The sequence below is a fragment of the Bicyclus anynana genome, chromosome 26 (assembly GCF_947172395.1).
Source record: "Bicyclus anynana chromosome 26, ilBicAnyn1.1, whole genome shotgun sequence".
In the NCBI taxonomy this organism is placed as follows: Eukaryota; Metazoa; Arthropoda; class Insecta; order Lepidoptera; family Nymphalidae; genus Bicyclus; species Bicyclus anynana.
The window spans coordinates 3,582,708-3,601,960 of record NC_069108.1 but is presented as its reverse complement, the minus strand read 5'-3'; the positions used below and the strand labels follow the sequence as shown (position 1 = coordinate 3,601,960).

General features: G+C 40.6%; 1 protein-coding gene across 3 annotated transcripts in view; it reads right to left on the bottom strand.

Annotated features, from left to right (window-relative positions):
• The window catches only part of LOC112053401 (phenoloxidase-activating factor 2), a 28,507-nt gene that overhangs the window by 4,221 nt on the left and 5,033 nt on the right, over positions 1–19,253 (bottom strand). For 2 of the 3 annotated variants that reach the window (XM_024092801.2, XM_052889524.1), the window contains exons 2-7: positions 12,063–12,200; positions 9,633–9,784; positions 8,157–8,310; positions 6,082–6,209; positions 2,488–2,565; positions 10–119 (exon numbers count right to left, since the gene is read on the bottom strand). In XM_024092801.2, coding sequence (XP_023948569.1) covers positions 10–119; positions 2,488–2,565; positions 6,082–6,209; positions 8,157–8,310; positions 9,633–9,784; positions 12,063–12,200 — 760 coding nt within the window. The remainder of the gene's footprint in view (positions 1–9; positions 120–2,487; positions 2,566–6,081; positions 6,210–8,156; positions 8,311–9,632; positions 9,785–12,062; positions 12,201–19,253) is intronic. The other variant, XM_024092802.2, reaches the window with a different exon arrangement.

Below are 19,253 nucleotides of genomic sequence, written 5' to 3'. Positions count from 1 at the left end.
GAACCTGACCTTCTCTGATGAAGATGCCGTCCACGACTCTCTCCTGCGACTTGAGCCGCTCCTTGTTGGTCTGCGTGTCCCACTCCCCTGCGCGCGCTATTAGCGAGTTCGGCGAGAACCTGGAACAAACGTACGTACATACAGTGGCGTGCACAAGGTCCACAACAAAGGTAGACACTAGCCCTTGAATACAATCTCGATCTCCTCATCCTAACAAGTTAGCCCGCTTTCATCTAAGATTGCATCATCACTAACCATCAGGTGAGAGTCAAGGGCTAACTTGTAAAGAATTAAAAAAAATTAAAATCTACACCCCTTTTGGTTTTTACGCGACATCGTACCGGTACGCTTAATCGCTTGGCGGCACGTCTTTACCGGTAGTAGATAACCGGCCATGGCCAAAGCCTCTCACCAGCCAATCCTGGACCAATTAGGAAAACCTCAATCGTGCCAACCGAGAATCGAACCTCAACCGTCAAAAGTGATGTGACGCGTCCCGCTTTTAGACAGTATGTCCCGGAGTGCCCAGTGAGACCGACATAGTCCCGCTTTTGCAAACAGATCAAACGATAATTTATATATAATAAAAAATTAAAATGTATTTGGACCCATCGAAATATGCCGCGTGGCAAATCATCATTATCATCATCATCAGCATGGACGTCCACTGCAGGACATAGGCCTTTTGTAGGGACTTCCAAACATCACGATACTGAGCCGCCTGCATCCAGCGAATCCAGACTCGCTTGATGTCGTCAGTCCACCTGGTGGGGGGTCGATCAACACTGCTTTTTCTATTGCGAGGTCGCCATTCCAGCACCTTCGGACCCCAGATCGGCTCTTCGAACTATGTGCCCCGCCCATTGCCACTTCAGCTTCGCGACTCGTTGAGCTATGTCGGTGACTTTGGTTCTTCTGCGGATCTCCTCATTTCTGATTCGATCACGCAGAGATACTCCGAGCATAGCTCGTTCCATCGCCCGCTGTGTGACTCTGACCCAAATACGCGTTGCAAATATATAGTGATAAAACACAAAGTATCGCAGGAATTAAAGCTATTTTGATAACGATTATATAAATATTATTTATATAATTATATATATATATATTATATGTAAACAAAGTAAGTACCTACTGGAATTCCACGCTTATTTAAAAACAAGACTCAATATTTTGAAAACAAAAATACGACTTTAGACACTAGGTAATACAGGCGTGCCTGCTTCATTATTTTGGATTATACTTTTTTTTTGTTTATTTTGTCTTATTCTTCCTGATAGAAAAATTGTTAAAGATCTTTACAAGTTAGCCCTTGACTACAATCTCACCTGATGGTAAGTGATGATGTAATCTAAGATGATAGCGGACTAACTTGTTAGGAGTAGGATGAAAATCCACAACCCTTTTCGGTTTCTACACGACATCGTACCGGAACGCTAAATCGCTTGGCTATACGGTATGGTGGTAACTAGCCATGGCCGAAGCCTCCCCCCAGCTTACCTGGACCAATTAAAATCTCAATCGGCCCAGCCGGGGATCGAACCCAGGACCTCCACCTTGTAAATCAACCGCGAAATCACTGCGCCACGGAGGCCTTCAAAAATTATATTATTAATCATTGTAAAATTTTTTTTTCTTTTTTCATGATCAATAAAACTGTAAAAAGTCCAATTCTAAATTACAGATTGACTGAACGTAGGTTTATTACTTTTTGTCGTAAAAATAAAATCAGAAGGAGGCGAAAATGAGGTTGAAAATTTGTTAAATACACAATTACAATGTACGAAAAGTCCGTAATTTGTCAAGTTACATTTGTAACTTTTGTGTTACATTTTGTGTTTTGTTATTGTAAACTATACAAAAATACTATAAATAATGTTATTCAAGATTTTTTATAATTCCACCCCTACTTATAGGGAGAAAAAAAGGTTGTAGCTTTTTTAATATAAATCGTTCATGTTTGAGTTATCTTTATGTAAAATGATTAGTGGACTGCGAAAATATAAATAATGGGGGGTGAAATAGGGGTTGGAAATTTACATCGAATTTCCGCTGGACCAAGGTTTCTCAAAGTCAGTTAAGGTTAAAATTGTCCAAAATTACTCCTAACTTTGAATTCATTTGCGACAAGAAACAAGCACACGCATCACATTAATATTGCAAAGACATTTCTTTTTGTACTTTATGTGTTACCTTTTATTCAAATAAAAACCTTATTTTCTTCATCAGTCAAATTTATTTTTTTCTGGGGGGGGCTGGGGGGTTGTCCATTAGTTAGTAAGGGGTTCGCTGTCACTTGGATATTTTAACAGGGGTTCGTGGAGCCGAAAGTTTGAGAAACCCTGTGTTAGACTATACATAATTATATTACATGCACTAAAACAAAAAGCTATATTAAACACTTAGTAACGCGTATACCTATATACCTACAAGTTGGTATTTGGAAGCAAAGCTGTGTTATTGTAATAAATACTCTGACAAACGTACGGCAAATAAAATCCACCAGAATCATCTTCTTCATCGTCGGAGTCAGATTCGCCAGATTCTTCAAGATCAACTTCGAACCTGTTAAATTATACTGGCTTGCAAAACGTGGAAACGAAGCAAATAGGGATGATGACAGTTTTTTAAATTGTATATAAATTAAGAGTATGCTAATAGTAAAGCAATTTTGTAAAAGTAACAGGGTATCTGCGATCATTACTTTCGGAGCTACAGGGATTTAAAGGGTCAGCTTTGCGGCGCTGCCGCGGATCCCTGAGAAACGCCCCATACAAAATGGCACGAACTAATGACGTCGTACGTAATGTAGTGATCCTTAGATTTGTATGTGCGTTCAAACAAAATTACTAATATCTTTGTTATTTGTGCGTTTATGTTTATAGTTCATTTATTAAAAAATATCACATTTAATGTAAGGAAGCTGAAACTGTATGAATTTTTATCCAATTACGATAAAAGATTTTTAATAGATATTGAAATTTTATAATCTCATTTATTTTGCAAATATCCAGTCAATCTTTGCTTTTTATGTATAAATTATTTAACCGAATGTATCATAAAAATCAATATATTCAAACCTAGTCATCATCCCCATTGTCTTTTAGTTTTTTTAGCACCTTTGGTATTTTAAAGTTTTAAGCCTGACCTACACTAGGAAAGCTTTCGTCTTCGTTGAAACTTTCGCTCGAAAAGTTCATTTTATAATAAGTAAATTTCATCTTTATTAAAAATTCCGAATTTACAATAGAGTAAAGAACAGTACCTACATTAATGCTTCATTTCTTTTTTTATCATTTATTTCTTATCGATACTAGTATTTTTTAATAATCTTAGTTATTAAAATAAATTCAGTTAGTTCAATTAAGATAGAAAACACGAGTAAATGTAATGATGACGTGTAGAACAATGACTTCCGGCCACGAACGAACACCAATAATGGCGGCAGACTCCAGTTAGTTCAATTAAGATAGAAAACATGAGTGAATGTAATGATAACGGTTGAACAATGACTTCCGGCCACGAACGAACACCAATAATGGCGGCAGACTCCAGTTAGTTCAATTAAGATAGAAAACATGAGTGAATGTAATGATAACGGTTGAACAATGACTTCCGGCCACGAACGAACACCAATAATGGCGGCAGACTCCAGTTAGTTCAATTAAGATAGAAAACATGAGTGAATGTAATGATAACGGTTGAACAATGACTTCCGGCCACGAACGAACACCAATAATGGCGGCAGACTCCAGTTAGTTCAATTAAGATAGAAAACATGAGTGAATGTAATGATAACGGTTGAACAATGACTTCCGGCCACGAACGAACACCAATAATGGCGGCAGACTCCATGTTGGTGTTTACACAGAGTGTGGCTATTTAAGACGATGCTAGTTATCATGGCGGCATCGAACGCCCCTCGGTACGTGAGGAACCGCACTATCGCCAGGGACCTGCGTATCGAGGACCTAGACTCGGAAATAAAATCCCAAGCCATCCGAGTCTTTGCCAAAACCGACGCGTCGCAAATGGCCTACATCAGGGATATTGCGCCATACCATGCTCGCCCACCTGAGAAACGGGCATACCCGAGGGATTTGCTAACCAAATAGCCCAGATAAGGCCCCATGGCGAGGTTGCCGTCTAGGCAACCACACCACGAAAAACCAAGAGGTCAAAATTAGGAAATAGCAGAAGAAACCACAAATGCCCCCAACCGGAGGCAAATCCAATGACCGCTCTATCTTTATAGAGCGCGGTAGAGAACCACGCGCAGAGAGCATAATTATGCTCTGGTCGCGTCTCCCCCCCGGGCCCTGCGGGCCCGGAGAGAAGATAAACTAGACGATGGCGGCATTCTCTGTTCTTTCCAATAATACATTGTAATCTTTGGTTCAACCGTCTTCGTGAAAACAACTATCAAGTTATAGTGGGTATGTATTGCTTCATTATTAAAATGTATTTCTTCATAATCAAAATAATAAATATATTAATTAATTAGTTAAAGTTATGTTATGTAATATTATGTGTTAATATATAATCACACTTCACACTAATATTATAAAGGCGAAAGTTTGTGTGTAAGTATGTTTGTTCCTCTTTTACGCTGCGGCTACTGAAGCGATTTGGCTGAAATTTGGAATGGAAATAGATTTTACTCTGGATTAACACATAGGCTACTTTTCATCTCTGAAAAATCCATGGTTCCCGCGGGATTTGTGAAAAACTGAATTCCACGCGGACGAAGTTGCGGGCGTGCGCTAGTTTAATATAAATTATTAGTTGGCATTATTAATTTACTAAATTCAAGATACTTGATATCCGTATTGTTTAGAAATAAAGAGATTAGACCTTTTCAGATTGGTCATTATTTGACAACTAAAGCAATTTATTTGAACCGTGTTTAAAACCACCATGTTAGATTATTTTTCTGTAAAAGTATATGATCAATGATCTAATGCGATTAAAAAACTGTCTCTTTATAATGGATGTTTCATAGTTGTGATAGTGTTCGTCGGTTGAAGAGCTCCTTAAAAACTTCCCGTTGACGTCACAGCTTATTTGAGCTTAATACATATACCAACTCTAAGCTCATTTTCCTCCGAAAATGACAGACAGTTTTGTTCGTATAACAAAATTCGTTCGTATAATAAAAAAATAGGTTACAAATAATAGCAGCGGCTCCGTATCGTGACGTCATACGCACTTTTTACAAAAACAATCATTATTACATTTTCAAGCGATGTTTTATCACTTATGATTTTAAACTTATTTCGTGGTTGTTCATTATGAATGTTATTTATACGGGTACATACCACGATAAAACGACGAGATTTTTATTGTCGATATTTCGACCCAGTTGCATGGATCGTGGTCACGACGGAACTGAAGTTGCGAGATGAGAAGTGAAGTCAGCTGTTAGGGGCAAAATCGATATACCCCCATTCTCGTTCTTTTTCTTTTTTCAACAACCTCGCGTTTTTGGCTGTTAAGGCAAACCACACTCACGATATCATAAGCATAATAACAAAAGCGATATCGTGAGTGTGGTTTGCCTAAACAGCCAAAAATGACGTAGCCATACGAACGTATGGTAGAAGTAGGGTAGTGTGGGTTTCACGCGGACGAAGTCGCGGGCGTCCGCTAGTTTGAAATAAAATTGTAAATCGATAAGGAGCGCGTGGACGACATGACGACCAATGAGGGAACCAAGCGCGCGCGCGTGGGCATAACGGTGGTAAACCGGTCGCCCAAACAGGGATCTGTCGGGCTAGTACGTACTTTTATGTAATTAGTATTAGCCATTGCCCGCGAGTATTTTATCGAAAAGCCCGTCTGCGTTGAAGAAGCCGACAGTCAGGGAATGCGGTTTTAATCTACCGTTGTGAGCCATTTAAAAAATCTTTTATATTCTTCTATCGCGCGGAGCATGATACTGTGCTCGCCTATTGCCCTTAGTTTACTTTATATTTTTTTACATGTCACGTAACGGATACGATGGGCGACCGGTCGTCCATTTAGGAGTCAAGTGGTTAGTATGAGGTTGTCAATGATGAAGTACAGTGTAAACAATCTCACTTGGCCGCGACGTGTGCTCCGGTGAGCACGGCCTGCGGGTGGATGAGCACGCCCACGCCCGCGTAGCCGCCGTCCGCGCCCAGCAGCGCCACCACCCACGGGAACTCGCCGAACTGCGCCTCGTTACCCTGACAACAGAACCTAAGTTAGTTAGAAGTCCAGAAGGGACTTTTCCTCCTCGGAAAAAAAAACTAGTGTGCGTCAGCTCCGACGCACGAATGGAGCTTACTCTTTCAGATAAACTGTCTAAAAAGTGAAAGATGCGCAACTGAGGAGCAGCAGGCCGCGACAGCGCACAGTGAAAGGTGCGCAGAATAGGTTGCGCAAAAAAACGTAACGCTGTCATTCGTTCATCGAATTTTACTGCCTTATATTTTTTTCATACCGGGGACTATATAAAATCGATTCTAATGGAATAAACTCCAAAATGAACCTAATTTACCAAAAAATTCAAAACAAAAGCAGTATGCTTTAGACCACACGACTAAAAAATTCTAAAATAAAATAATACATGATAGAGAAACTTGAAAAATAATAGCGGTTAGTAGCGCCATCTCACGTGTCAAACTTGTTTTACTTCACTAGTTAGTTCACAATTATACCGTTAAAAGACTAAACGGATACGGCGCTAGGTTACGTATGTTTTGTCGTAGTTTAAGAGTTTTACTACAGATGGCGCTTTTAATATTTTGTAGTTTGGGCCTTCCTGTTGCGTGCTTCCGGTTGCGTACTCACTCAGTGGTGTACTCAGGGTCGGCCAGTACATACGGCGAACGGAGCAGGCGCTCCAGGCGCCAAATCCTAGAGGGCGCTCTAAATGGTAAAGAACAATAAAATACCTACTTACTTTGGATTCAAAATTGGCACATATAATTATTATTAGGAGCCTGGAGCAAACAGAAGAGGCGCCAAAATTGGATCTCGCTCCATTCTAAAATTTTCTTCGGGCCGGCGCTGGGTGTACTTCAGGCTCAGCAAGTCCTGGCAGCATACTACATACTCCTCACTCTGTCAACAGTTGCAAGGTCACTCACATTGCCGCCAGTGATCTGGAAGTCCAGCCCATTGGGGTTTCTGTAGCCGCAGCCCTTCAGACGAGCAGGGTCAGGAACTTCAGGCTCAGGCTCAGCAGGTCCTCGCAGCATACTCCTCGCACTGTCAACAGTTGCAGTGACACTTACATTGCCGCCAGTGATCTGGAAGTCCAACCCATTGGGGTTTCTGTAGCCGCAGCCCTTCAGCTGCGCGGGGTCAGGCACTTCAGGCTCAGCCTCTAGCAGCACGTCCTCGCAGCATACTTCTCCCTCTGTCAACAGTTGCATTGACACTCACATTGCCGCCAGTGATCTGGAAGTCCATCCCATTGGGGTTACTGTAGCCGCAGCCCTTCAGACGAGCAGGGTCAGGAACTTCATGCTCAGGCTCGGCAGGTCCTCGCAGCATGCTCCTCGCACTGTCAACAGTTGCAGTGACACTCACATTGCCGCCAGTGATCTGGAAGTCCAGCCCGTTGGGGTTTCTGTAGCCGCAGCCCTTCAGCCGCGCGGGGTCAGGAACTTCAGGCTCAAGCTCAGCAGGTCCTCGCAGCATACTCCTCGCACTGTCAACAGTTGCAGGGACACTCACATTGCCGCCAGTGATCTGGAAGTCCAACCCATTGGGGTTTCTGTAGCCGCAGCCCTTCAGACGAGCAGGGTCAGGAACTTCAGGCACAGGCTTGAGCAGCACGTCCTCGCAGCATACTCCTCGCACTGTCAACAGTTGCAGTGACACTCACATTGCCGCCAGTGATCTGAAAGTCCAGCCCGTTGGGGTTTCTGTAGCCGCAGCCCTTCAGACGAGCAGGGTCAGGAACTTCAGGCACAGGCTCAGCAGGTCCTCACCGCATGCTCCTCGCTCTGTCAACAGTTGCAGTGACACTCACATTGCCGCCAGTGATCTGGAAGTCCAGCCCGTTGGGGTTTCTGTAGCCGCAGCCCTTCAGACGAGCAGGGTCAGGAACTTCAGACTCAGGCTTGAGCAGCACGTCCTCGCCGCATTCTCCTCGCTCTGTCAACAGTTGCAGGGAGACTCACATTGCCGCCAGTGATCTGGAAGTCCAGCCCGTTGGGGTTTCTGTAGCCGCAGCCCTTCAGCTGCGCGGGGTCAGGCACTACTGGCTCAGGCTCAGGCAGGACGTTCTTGCAGCATTTCTCCACGCTCTCTTGGCACTCGTCGTTGGCGCCAAATCTGAAGACGAAGTCAAGAAGATCATCATTGAATTGGCTCCGAAACTACTGAACCGATTTGAAAAATTATTTCACTGCTCGAAAGCTACATCATACCCGGGTGCTACGAGTATTTTATCCCTGTATTCCTACGGGAACGGGATATCCTTCAAAAGTTGATTAAAAAAATAAGAAAGCCAATGTTGTACAAAGGTTCCGCAATATTTGTCAGGACAACTTAACTAACAAATCAAACTGTAACCAAAATATGGTAAAAAATGGCAAAAAATGACCTTGAGTGGAGTCACACACTTGTGAACGCTGTGTGTAGGGTTAAAGGATCCTTTGATAATCGACAAACACTACCCATTTCCACTCAAGTCACTCTCCCCTCAGGTAACCCATAAAGAATTACACATTAAGAAATGTGAATAGCTCGATCGCCACGAACATACTGAACCCGACAGTACGACGAGCGCCTTATACCGCAAGCCGTCCCGCCAACCGATCGCTACCCCTCTCTAACTCCCTACATTTTACAAAAACAAGTCTCGCAACCTAGCGTCGGCAAGAGCCAACACGAGATCTAGCGACGCCATATACGTCTCTGACTACTATTTCCTACACTAGAATAATATAAATCACTATTAAAATTAAAAAAAAAAAATAATTAACCCTCCCGCTGCGGGACATTTGAGCGCCCAAACAACCGGTGGTCAGGGTTTCAGGTGAGGTACCTCCTCACAATACGCGACGTCTCAAGTACCACTACCTTCTGTTGAAAGCTTCTCTAGGTGTGTGCTATAGGCAAATTCGTTTGTAACACTCCCGATGGTCCGCGCGGGCCGGGAGGGGGGTTAGAGATGCCTCGCGCGCACTATTTCATACCCACGCAGTTATTTCCTATGTCCGGCGCGCACGACTTTATACCCACGCAGTCCTTTCCCCCCGTCACCCTCACGACTTCATTCTCGCGCAATCCTTTCCCCCCGTCGCCTACATGACTTCAAACCCGAGCAGTCCTTTCCCCCCGTCGCCCGCATGACTTCATACCCGCGCAGTCCTTTCCCCTGTCGCCTGCATGACTTCATACCCGCGCAGTCCTTTCTCCCCGTCACCCGTATGACTTCATACCCGCACAGTCCTTTCCCTCCGTCACCCGCATGACTTTATACCTGCGCAATCCTTTCCCCCCGTCACCCGCATGACTTTATACCCACACAGTCCTGTCCCCCCGTCACCCGCATGACTTCATACCCGCGTAGTCCTTTCCCCCCGTTGCCCGCATATCATGGGAGTGTTATTAACGATGCCAAGCTATAGTAACAATATAAAAAGCTCTACCTAACATCCAGGACCCCGAAGCCGGTAACGCTGACGTTGTTAATGTTCACGCCAATATTGTCCCTATCGCACAGGTAATACGGCACACATTGGCACTCCTCGCCCTGGCTGTTGGTGAACGTCGCGCCGCTCACTGTCGGCTTCACGGTTATCTGAAATACATCAAACAGTATCATAAAAAAAACCAAAAAAAAAATAAGAACAATATCATTTAAAAAATGTAATTTTTGTCATTTTTTTTAATGATGATGGCAAGAGACCTGATGGATTGACGCTGGTTCCCTGGGATTTTTTTTTTATTATTATTCTTTACAAGTTAGCCCGTGACTACAATCTCACCTGATGGTAAATGATGATGCAGTCTAAGATGGAAGCGGGCTAACTTGTTAGGAGGAGGATGAAAATCCACACCCTTTTCGGTTTCTACTCGGCATCGTACCGGAACGCTAAATCGCTTGGCGGTACGTCTTTGCCGGTAGGGTGGTAACTAGCCACGGCCGAAGCCTCCCACCAGCCAGACCCGGACAAATTAAGAAAATCTCAATCTGCCCAGCCGGGGATCGAACCCAGGACCTCCGTCTTGTAAATCCACCGCGCATACCACTGCGCCACGGAGGCCGTCAAAAAAAAAAAGTATCATTTAAATAAATGTATTTTTTGGCAGAAGGTGCAGAAGGCAACGGGAAACCACTGCACTATTGTCAGTATGGAAAAGTCTCAGAGAGTGGTCCGGGATCGCGAGCGCCGCACAATTATTTCGCCTCGCGAAGAATTGAGACGAGTTCAAGAAACTGACTGCCAACCTTCGCTAGTCGGAGAGGCACCTTAAGAAGAAGAAGATTTTGTGGCATTTTTTTAATGATAATGGCAAGAGACCTGATGGATTGACGCTGGTTCGCTGGGAAATGGGGCGCGCGTCCGCGTGGAATTTAGTTTTTTACAAATCCCTCGGCAACCATTTATTCCGGGATAAAAATTCACGCCAATATTGTTAATCCATGCTATAATAAATCTCAATACCAAATTTCAGCTAATTCGGTTCAATAGCCGAGGCGTGAAAGAGTAACAAACATTCGTAATATCATCAGTTTTTCAAATCTCGGGAAACCATGGATTTTTCCGGCATAAAAAGTAGCCTATGTGTTAATCCAGAGTAAAATCTATTTCCATTCCAAATTTCAGCCAAATCGCTTCAGTAATAGCGGCGTTAAAGAGTAACAAACATCCAAACATCCATACAAACTTTCGCGTTTATAATATTAGTAGGATTATATGTCTCACAGTCGTCGTGGTGTTTATTTTTTAACCGACTTCCAAAAAGGAGGAGGTTCTACGTTCGGCTGTATGTATGTTTTTTTCTTTTTTTTTTTTTTTATGTAGCTGTAGGTGGCTTGGCACCGCCTTCAAACTGATCAGAAGGTAGCACATAGGTAGGATGTTATTTTTTGCTTTTTAGTTAAAGTTATTTTTTGAGTTGGAAGTCGGTTGAATTTTTTTTATTAAAATTTTTATTATGTAAATCCGTTCAGCCGTAAGCGGTTTGGAAGATATGAGGTAATAAAGAATATTACATAGTTACATACATACATACATACATACAACATACGCGCGAAAAACATAACCTTTCTTGCAGTCGGGTAAAATTACATGGAACTCGCATCAGTCCAGTGGCGTGCTCTAGCTTCGCACGTTCGCAATGAATCCTTAGGGTAAGCAGTGCATTTATTCATCTCTGAAGTGCACGCCACTGCATCAGTCCAATGATTATTTTATTGTTATCAACCCATATTCGGCTCACTACTGAGCTCGAGCCTCCTCTCAGAATGAGAGGGGTTAGGCCAATAGTCCACCACGCTGGCCCAATGCGGATTGGCAGACTTGACACACGCAGAGAATTAAGAAAATTCTCTGGTATGCAGGTTTGCTCACGATGTTTTACTTCACCGTTTGAAACACGTGATATTTAATTTCTTAAAACGCACACAACTGAAAAGTTGGAGGTGCATGCCGCGGACCGGATTCGAACCCACACCCTCCGGAATCGGAGGCAGAGGCCACTGGGCTATCACGGCTATATTATTTTATACTATAGATATGTTGTACTTGCCTACAAAATCGCTGAAGGCCTAACTTGGCAAAGAACAAATGATAAAACAAATAAATAAATTAATGAAACAAATAAAAAAAACCCGACTGCATAAAGTATAAAAAAAAACTGAAATAAAAAAACAAGCTCAGTCCAGAAGTGTAGAAAGCAATTAGAAAACAGTCCGGACTTTAGATATTGGATAGTATATCTAAAGTCCATAAATGTCGGAATTATCGCTGGACATACATAAAAAAAATACATACAGCCGAACGTAGAACCTCCTCCTTTTTGGAAGTCGGTTAAAAAATGACGGAGTTAAAAAGTGGATGAAGGCTACTTACGTCTTCAAGTCTGGGGGGCAGGTTGGAAGGGCGGGTGACTGGGGCGGGGGTCCCGAATATGTCCACCAGCAGCGAGGGGTCCACCGTTTGCGGGAGCGACCCCCCAGCAGACAACAGCAAGAGAAGAGGCAGCAACATCTGGAATCAAACGCGATGATTACTGACTGCATCATCACAAGAAAAAAGGGTTTTTGGAGTTTACTCCTTAAGAATAAATTTTTCATATAATAGTCCCCGGTATGAAAAAAATATGGGCAATAAAATTCGATGAACGAATGACAGCTTTGCTTTTTTGTGCGCAACCTATTCTGCAGCGGCGAAGACTCCAGACAGGCCGTCGGGTTACCTTTTAAATACATATACGTATTAATTATTGTAATGAATATAAATGTATGAATGTATAAGAAACCGAAGATTATATCAAGCGTATTATATCAAGTATCCTTTTCTTGGGGACGGCTTACCATTGTCAAAATTTCATTCTTCGCCACTGCTATTCTGCGCACCTTTACAACACTTTTCATGCGTGAGTATTGAGACGCACATAGTCTATGATGCGAGGCAACATCTCATCTGATAGTAAGTGATGATGCAATCTAAGATGGAAGCGGGCTAACTTGTGAGGAGGAGGATGAAAATCCAGCCTTTCTGTTTCTACACGACATCGTACCGGAACGCTAATCCCTTAGTGATACTTTGCTGGTAGGGTGATAATGAGCCACGGCCGGAGACTCCCACTAGCCTAAAAGGTGTTTTGGACAAAATATTTAAACACTAACGGACGCCCGCGACTTCGCTCTTGTGGAAATCAATGTAAACTTTCAACTCCTATATCACCACTTTAGGGGTTGAATTTTAAAAATTCTTTAATGACATTATGTTTCGTATTTTTTTATGATTTATGAAGAAAATTTTTTAATTCTAAAAATGAAGTTAAGTCAAAAAATTAAGGATTTTCCATAAAAACTTTCAACCCCTATTTCACCCCCTCTTGTTTTTATTTTAGGGTCAAAAAAATATTTTGCTCCAAAGTCCCATTATCAGTATACCAAATTCTTCTTGATCGGTTCACCCGTTTAGCCGTATAAATGTAACATATAAACTGTCAGGCAGACTTTCTTTTTTAAATATTAGTATAGACATAGATTCTCACGGGAACGGGAACTACGCGGGTGAAAACGCGAGGCGTCCACTAGTTAAAAAACCTTATACCTTACTCATAAATATAATAATTACTAGTAGGAAACCTGTTCCAAGAAGATTACACCCACTAAAACCAGTATATTAATTCACTTTATAATGCAAAATACATAAAAATATAATATATGTATAAGTTATAACATTTATAAATAATACCCATTTAATTATAATAATAATTCGATGGAACGAGCTATGTTAGGAGTATCTTTGCGTGATCGAATCGGAAATGAGGAGATCCGCAGAAGAACCAAAGTCACCGACATAGCTCAACGAGTTGCGAAGCTGAAGTGGCAATGGGCGGGGTACATAGTTCGAAGAGCGGATGGATGTTGGGGTCCCAAAGTGCTGGAATGGCGACCCCGCACTAGTAAGCGCAGTGTTGGCCGACCCCCCACCAGGTGGAGTGTCGATCAAGCGAGTCGCAGGGATTCGCTGGATGCAGGTGGCTCAGTATCGTGATGTTTGGAAGTCCCTACAAAAGACCTATGTCCTGCAGTGGACGTCCATCGGCTGATATGATGATGATGATTTAATATGTAAAAATTATTTGATTACGTACCTTTTGGAAGGTAATAATGCACTCCTAACGCAGTCTTTTTAGACTTATTGGATGGAAACTGGCAATGATATTTTATACTAAAGATAGGGCACTAGCGATTCGAAACTGAGGCGTCTGCCTCTACTGCCTCAAATGTGCTTAATAGGGATGATGACAGTTTTTTAAATTGTATATAAATTAAGAGTATGTTAATAGTAAAGCAATTTTGTAAAAGGAACAGGGTATCTGCGATCATTACTTTCGGAGCTACAGGGATTTAAAAGCTCAGATTTGCGGCACTGCCACGGATCCCTAAAAAACGCCCCATAGAAAATGGTACGAACTAATGACGTCGTAGATACAATATAATGATCGTTAAATTTGTATCGGCGTTTAAACAAAATTACTAATATCTTTGTTATTTCTGCGTTTATGTTTATAGTTCAAATGTTAAAAAATGTCACATTTTTCATACAGTTTTAGCTTCCTTACATTAAACATGTAAGGAAGCTAAAACTGTATGAATTTTCATCTAATTACGATAAAAGATTTTTAATAGATTTGAAATTTTATAATCTTATTTATTTTGCAAATATCCAGACGATCTTTGCTTTTTATGTATAAATTAGTTACCATTGACCTTATTTACCCGAATGTATCATAAAAATCAATATATTCAAACCTAGTCATCATCCCCATTTTCAAAATCAGTTCAGTAGATTCAGAGGTTAATAAAACATTAGTATAGAGTTAAAAAAAATATACGGAAAATATTATTTTATTAAAATCGTTTTAACAAAAAAATTCAACCGATTTCAAAATCACAAAAATAAACTAAAAATCCGACCGACAATTTGTTCACATGATCTGTCGATAGCAAATGTAATGTCAAACATTTTTACCGGACTACGGCGAAGCCAAAAGGAAGGACAGTCTATGTATGTTTTAGTTTTCGATGCGTTAACGTTTGTAGAAAGAGAATCGACACACCACATGGCTAGAGGCCCAGAGGCGCACAACTAGTCATCGCTAAAAAGTACCGACTCCCAACATCCGTTTCGAGCCCACTTATTTCTGAGTAAAATTAATACCATCACTAGAACGCGCATTAGGAAAACCCTTGTTAGCCGAGCAAACGAGCCACAGAGTTACATTTAACTAGATACCCCAAGAGCATACACTTCTAAGCATCGATCGTAGATCGTTAGATGGGCCTCAAAGCGTCGCGTAATTGTCATTGGTTCTACGTCATCATTCGTAACACATTTCTATTTATTCATGTTGTGGCTTGTGTTTTTACACTTCCAAAATGGCATAATTAAGGGATTAAAATAAGAAAATACAGACTAATTGTAAAACTAATTGTAAACTAACAGTTTTGTCAAACGCTCCGTTTGTAAAGTATTTGTTAACGTGACGTCATGAAACAGTTGCAATATAGACCATCATGGCCGACAGCGGATTGACTCATATTGTTTCAATAAAATTTTCATGTAATCACGTCTCAAAAAATACTAGGTTTAATTATATTGATTTTTATGATACATTCGGGTAAATAAGGTATTTTATACTACTATTTTATACATAAAAAGCAAAGATTGTCTGGATATTTGCAAAATATCTAAATAAAATTATAAAATTTCAAAATCTATTAAAAATCTTTTATCGTAATTAGATAAAAATTCATACAGTTTTAGCTTCCTTACATTAAGTATCACATTTTTTAATAACAAAGATATTAGTAATTTTGTTTAAACGCCCATACAAATCTAACGATCATTATGTACCTACGACGTCATTAATTCGTACCAGTTTGTATGGGGCGCCGCAAATCTGACCCTTTAAATCCCTGTAGCTCCGAAAGCAATGGTCGCAGATACCCTGTTACTTTTACAAAATTGCTTTACTATTAGCATACTCTTAGTTTATATACAATTTAAAAATTGACATGCCTATTGAATAGATGCGGTCTCTAGGTCAATGTAAGTCAGTGATGACGACATGTTTGACTTGACCGACTCAAAACCAGTTCGTAAATATATTGAATGAACAGATTTCGGCGAAAAATAAATTAGAGGTTATTCACAAGAATACTGACAGCCGATCTTTGCATGTAAGGTCGTGGGTTCGATTCCCGTAAAGGAAAAAAAAATATTGTTTGGTAGTCATTGAAGTAAAAGTGGTGTATGAATTACGAAATATGTAATCGGGAGAGGCGAACGAACGTTTAAAGGGAGAGATAAAGTTTTACTTTTAGGGAAAAAATGGAACTCTTATAGATAGGGTTGCCAACCTATAAAGTATTGTACTATATTTTGGGCCTGTACTATATAGTGTTGAAGAAATATAGTACGCAAAAATACTACATTTTCATCAATAAAATCTAACAAACAAATATTTAATTTTTAGTAAATTCATTATAATATTAATTTATGTATTTTTTTTTTCGCTTATTCCATAAAATACGTACTATAGTTTATTTTAGTGACAATTTAAAAAACTGTCATCATCCCTTTTATTTTTATAAAATGCGTGGATCGCGAAGGTCATTTTATTTCTTAAAATGGACCCCGAGCGAAATTAATTGGTGTCCCCTGGATGATATTTCTCGTTCCCAAACTATGAAACTTGGCTAGCAACATATCTAATACCACAAATACAAGAAAAAATTCCAAAACTATACATTTGTAACGAAGTTTTCAAAAACAGGGGGTCGAACCCTCAATGAACGAATCCGACTCGCACTTGGTAGTTTTTATACTACCTTCTGAATGTGGAATTAATATATTATATATACTAGCTAACGCCTCGCGGTTTGACCAGTGTGGTTCCCGGTTCCGTGGGAATACGGGGATAATATATAGCCTATAGCCTTCCTCGATAAATGGGCTATCTAACACTGAAATAATTTTTCAAATCGGACCAGTAGTTCCTGAGATTAGCGCGTTCAAACAAACAAACTCTTCAGCTTTATAATATTAGTACAGCAGTGGCGAAGGCTGGAATTTTGTCGATGGTAACCCGATAAAAAGGAAATATACATATACAATAATAATATACATACCCCGTGATATGGTATCTCATACATACATCATAATCATTACAATAATGAATATGTATGGATATGTAAACGGTAACCCGGCGGGAATCGGCTTCTTGGACTCTTCGCCGCTGTAGTACAGATATACTGTTTTTATAATAAAAGCTTGCTTTATCTTAGTAGGTATGTTTACTATGCAATTATTGCACGTATATAGTAGGTACGTAGAAGATCTTGGCTGTCTTTGAGGAAAATGAACGCGACGCTCAGTTATGCGGTAGGTACCTAATGATAATGATTATAATATAGCAATGCATTGCTCTACTGGGACCGAACGATTAGTCGATTATGACTGACAGGTATATTGATGACAATAGACCTGATTTACTGATAGTCGATCGGTCAGTGCACCGTGCAATAATGGGGATGATGACTAGGTTTGAATATATTGTTTACTAACGGACGCCCGCGACTTCGTCCGCGTGAAACCCTACTACTACCCCTACCCCTACCCTACCCCTACCCTAACCCTACCCTACCCCTACTCTACCACGCGACGCCGACGGAAGCTTAAAAATGGAGTAACTTCTCCCGTTTTCCCAACATTTCCCTTCACTGCTCTGCTCCTATTTATCGTAGCGTGATGAAAAGTATACTATAACCTGCCCAAGAGAGTGTAGAATAATTGTACCAAGTTTCGTTAAAATCCGTCCAGTAGTTTTTGTTTCTATAACAAACATACCACGCGACGGAAGCTTAAAAATTGAGTAACTTCTCCCGTTTTCCCAACATTTCCCTTCACTGCTCTGCTCCTATTGATTGTAGCGTGATGAAAAGTATATTATAACCTGCCCAGGAGTACGAAGAACAATTGTACCAAGTTTTGTTAAAATCCGTCAAGTAGTTTTTGTTTCTATAAAGAACATACAGACAGACAGACAAAAATTTTACTGATTGCATTTTTGGCATCAGTATCGACCACTAATCACCCCCTGATAGTTATTTTGGAAATATATTTCATGTACAGAATTGACCTCTCTACAGATTTATTATAAGTATAGATTATGATACATTCGGGTAAATTAGCAAAGGTAATTATATATATAAAGCAAAGATTGACTGGATATTTGCAATATAAATAAGATTATAAAATTTCAAAATCTATTAAAAATCTTTTAGATAAAAATTCATAAAGTTTTAGCTTCCTTACATTATATGTGACATTTTTCTAAAACGGAATTATAAACGTTAACTCACAAATAACGTAATTTTGTTTGACCACCCATACAAATCTAACGATCATTTTGTACCTACGACGTCATTAATTCGTACCATTTTGCATGGGGCGTTTTTCAGGGATCCGCGGCAGCGCCGCAAATCTGACCCTATAAATCCCTGTAGCTGCGAAAGTAATGATCGCAGATACCCTGTTACTTTTACAAAATTGCAAAATTTAAGTGTTTTTATACATGTTTGATGAAAATCGGTTGAGCCGTTTAAAAATTTTGGGGGGTGAAAGTGGGGAAGAATAACCGAATGTCTGCAAATAGGGTCTCAAATGAAAGCGAAAGAGAGAATATTGATGACTCGATCGAGAGTTTAATTAATAATTTCATGACCTTTGGGGTTTTTCAAAATTTTAATTTTTTTTTTTCTCATTTATTTATTATTCCTTTTTTTTTAAATTTTTAACAATATAAGTATAAAATACAAAACATTATTAAAAATTTATAAAAAAAAATTCACCCTCCCGCTGCGGGACATTTGAGTGCCCAAGCAACCGGTGGTCAGGGCTCCAGAGTGAGGAACCTCCTCACAATACGCGCCGTCTCAAGAATCACTGCCTTTTGTATCCGACTCTTGATCCAACAGTTAAGCGAAAGCTTCTTAAGGTGTTGGTCGAAGCTTTTCGCTATAAGACCATTGACTGAAACAACTATCGGAACAATAATAGTTGACTCAACATTCCACATGGCGGTAATCTCGTGAGCAAGGTCCAAGTATTTTGATACTTTTTCCTTTTCGGCTTTAACCAGATTATCGTCATGTGGAACAGTAATATCAACAATTATTGCACGACGCACTGACCGATCGACTAGCACTATATCAGGTCTATTGGCTACAATATACCTGTCAGTGATAATCGTTCGGTCCCAGTAGAGCAATGCACTGCTATTTTCAAGAACTGACGCTGGGTCGTACCTATAGTAAGGCATCTCAAAATCGATAAGGTCATATTGAAGAGCAAGCTGTTGGTGGATTATCTTGGCTACTTGATTATGTCTGTGCAAGTATTCGCCGTTAGCAAGGTGAGAACACCCGGACACAATATGCCTGAGGGACTCCCCAGGACGATGACACGCTCGACAGATGTCTAGAGTGCCATCTTTCATAATGTGTTTCCGGTAGTTTC